Raw genomic sequence first — 2,252 nt, forward strand, 5'->3', positions numbered from 1 at the left:
AATTAGTACAATGTAGTACCAGTAAATGACTTGTGCCCGAGTTGACTTGTGGCCGAGTTGATTTGTGGACGAGATGACTTGTAGCCGAGTTGACTTGTGGCCGAGTTGACTGTAGCCAAACTTTTTGTGGCCGAGTTGACTTGTGGCCGAGTTAACTTGTGGCCGAGTTGACTTGTGGCCGAGTTAACTTGTGGCCGAGTTGACTGTGGCCGAGTTGGATCGAATTCAGTGACTCAATTCCTACTCTACTTGAAAAATAATTTACACATTGTATTTCTTTTCGTAGTAGAGCTCCTGAACTCAAGTACAATGCAGCTAAATTGCAACTCGCCTCAGCCTAACCAGTGCCTGAGCTACAGCGCAGTCGGTCATGCCCAGGATCTCTTGAAACACCTGTACTCGTTGCGATCTGAGAAGGCTTTTTGTGATGCAACTATCATGGTTGGCAGCAAAATGTTCACTGCACATTGTGTCATCTTGTCAGCGTGCAGCGAATACTTCAAGCTGATGTTCTGTGGTGGGTTATCGGAGTCATTTTCAAAACAAGTAGAGCTTCATGGAATTGATGCTGGTATATTCAACAATCTTCTAGAATTTATTTATACAGGTATGTGAATATTTTATTAAGTACTTCCTGTCACCTCATTGGTGTTTCTGTTCAAAGTTTTTTAAATCATTTGATATTGAAAATGGTTCCATGATGGATCCGAAACGGCGATCATTTTTGTCAATAAATTTTGTGTTAAAGAGTAAATGTCTGTTGATTCGTATGAATATTTACATGAATATTTGTCAAGTTTGTCAAGGGTTTTGGAAACATCAGCTTCATTATCAGTGAAAATGTATTAACTTATTCATCACAGATAGCTACAGTAATGGGGAATTATTAATTTGAACTTTAGATTGAAAGAATCGACTACAAATTTAGTTTATGTATTTTTTAATAGAACGTTTTAATTCATAGGGGAAAACAATTGTAATTTACAATTCTTTCACATTTTATTCTTTCAAAACCAGTAGGTCCACTGATAAGTTTTCGATAACTTAATATAAAACATACTCCAAAAAGTAAGACTCGTCATTGTGATTCATATTCTCTAAATATGTGACTATTAATTTCAAAATGCATACATTTTTCACTCAAAATATTCTCTTCTAGGTGAAATTGATATTACTTCCGAAAACGTACAAGACCTGTTGTCAGCGGCCGATATGCTGCAGATCCCACAAATCATCCAGGCCTGCTGCAATTTCTTGCGGTCACAGCTTCATCCCTCCAACTGTCTTGGTATTCATAAATTTGCATCTGCACTATCGTGCATGGAATTGTCCGCAGCATGTGAAATTTACACGCACATGCATTTCCTGCAAGTCATCCAGCATGATGAGTTCCTTGAACTTGATTGCGGTGAACTTCTTGCATTGCTGAGCAGCGAGAATCTACGAATTGAAAGTGAACTGCAAGTATTCAAAGCGGTCTTGAAATGGATTCTACATGATGTGACGCAGAGGAAAAAGTATCTGGTTCAAATCTTGGAGCCTGTACGGTTTCCTATTATTCCAAGTGACGATTTATTTGAATGCATTGAAAAACAATGTAACAACCTCAGTGTAAACATAGCTTTAGGAGCATTGTTAGCCGAATACAATCCTAAAAGAAAATCCAAGTTGAAAAAGTCATCAATTCGACCGTCTAACTTAAAAATGAAACCAAGATTGAATGCTCGAAAATACCTGTATGTGATTGGTGGTTATAACCGTGAACCAGGTGGTTGCTGGAGTAATAATCAGACGCTGGATAACGTTGATCGTCTTGATTCTTTTAACCATATTTGGACGTCTATGCCAAAGCTAAATCAGGGACGTAGTTCACACACAATAGAAACACTGGATGGAGTTATTTATGCCATTGGTGGTGAAGATGATTTGCTGTTGTTTGACAGTGTGGAAGCATTTGATCCGTTGGAAGGGCATTGGGTTATGAAAGAGGAAATGACAGTTCCGCGCAGTGGGCACTGCTCATGCATATTTAATGGTGCAATTTATGTGTTTGGTGGATGTATAGGGACTGAAATTGGACAAACTATTGAGTGTTACTCTCCTGAGAGGCAACAGTGGGTAGAAGTTGGCAAGATGCTGTCACCACGAACCTCGTTTGGATTGGTTGAAAGTGAAGGTAGATATATAGTGCACTTTGTTTTTGTATTTAAAAATTATATATCACATAGTTCAATTGTTCGTATTAACTATTT

The 2,252-nt window shown here is 38.3% G+C and overlaps 1 protein-coding gene across 1 annotated transcript; it reads left to right on the plus strand.

Annotated features, from left to right (window-relative positions):
• Positions 1 to 289: 289 nt before the first annotated feature.
• Positions 290 to 2,176, plus strand: LOC117123155 (actin-binding protein IPP-like; the record flags this gene model as incomplete). Its single annotated transcript, XM_033269005.1, is given in 2 exon segments — positions 290 to 607; positions 1,160 to 2,176. Coding segments are annotated over 2 exon segments (1,315 nt in total), but the record flags the coding sequence as incomplete, so codon positions are not given.
• Positions 2,177 to 2,252: the final 76 nt, after the last annotated feature.

This window comes from Anneissia japonica, unplaced genomic scaffold (assembly GCF_011630105.1).
Source record: "Anneissia japonica isolate Jap-2015-1 unplaced genomic scaffold, ASM1163010v1 scaffold6098_len3034_cov157, whole genome shotgun sequence".
NCBI lineage: Eukaryota > Metazoa > Echinodermata > Crinoidea > Comatulida > Comatulidae > Anneissia > Anneissia japonica.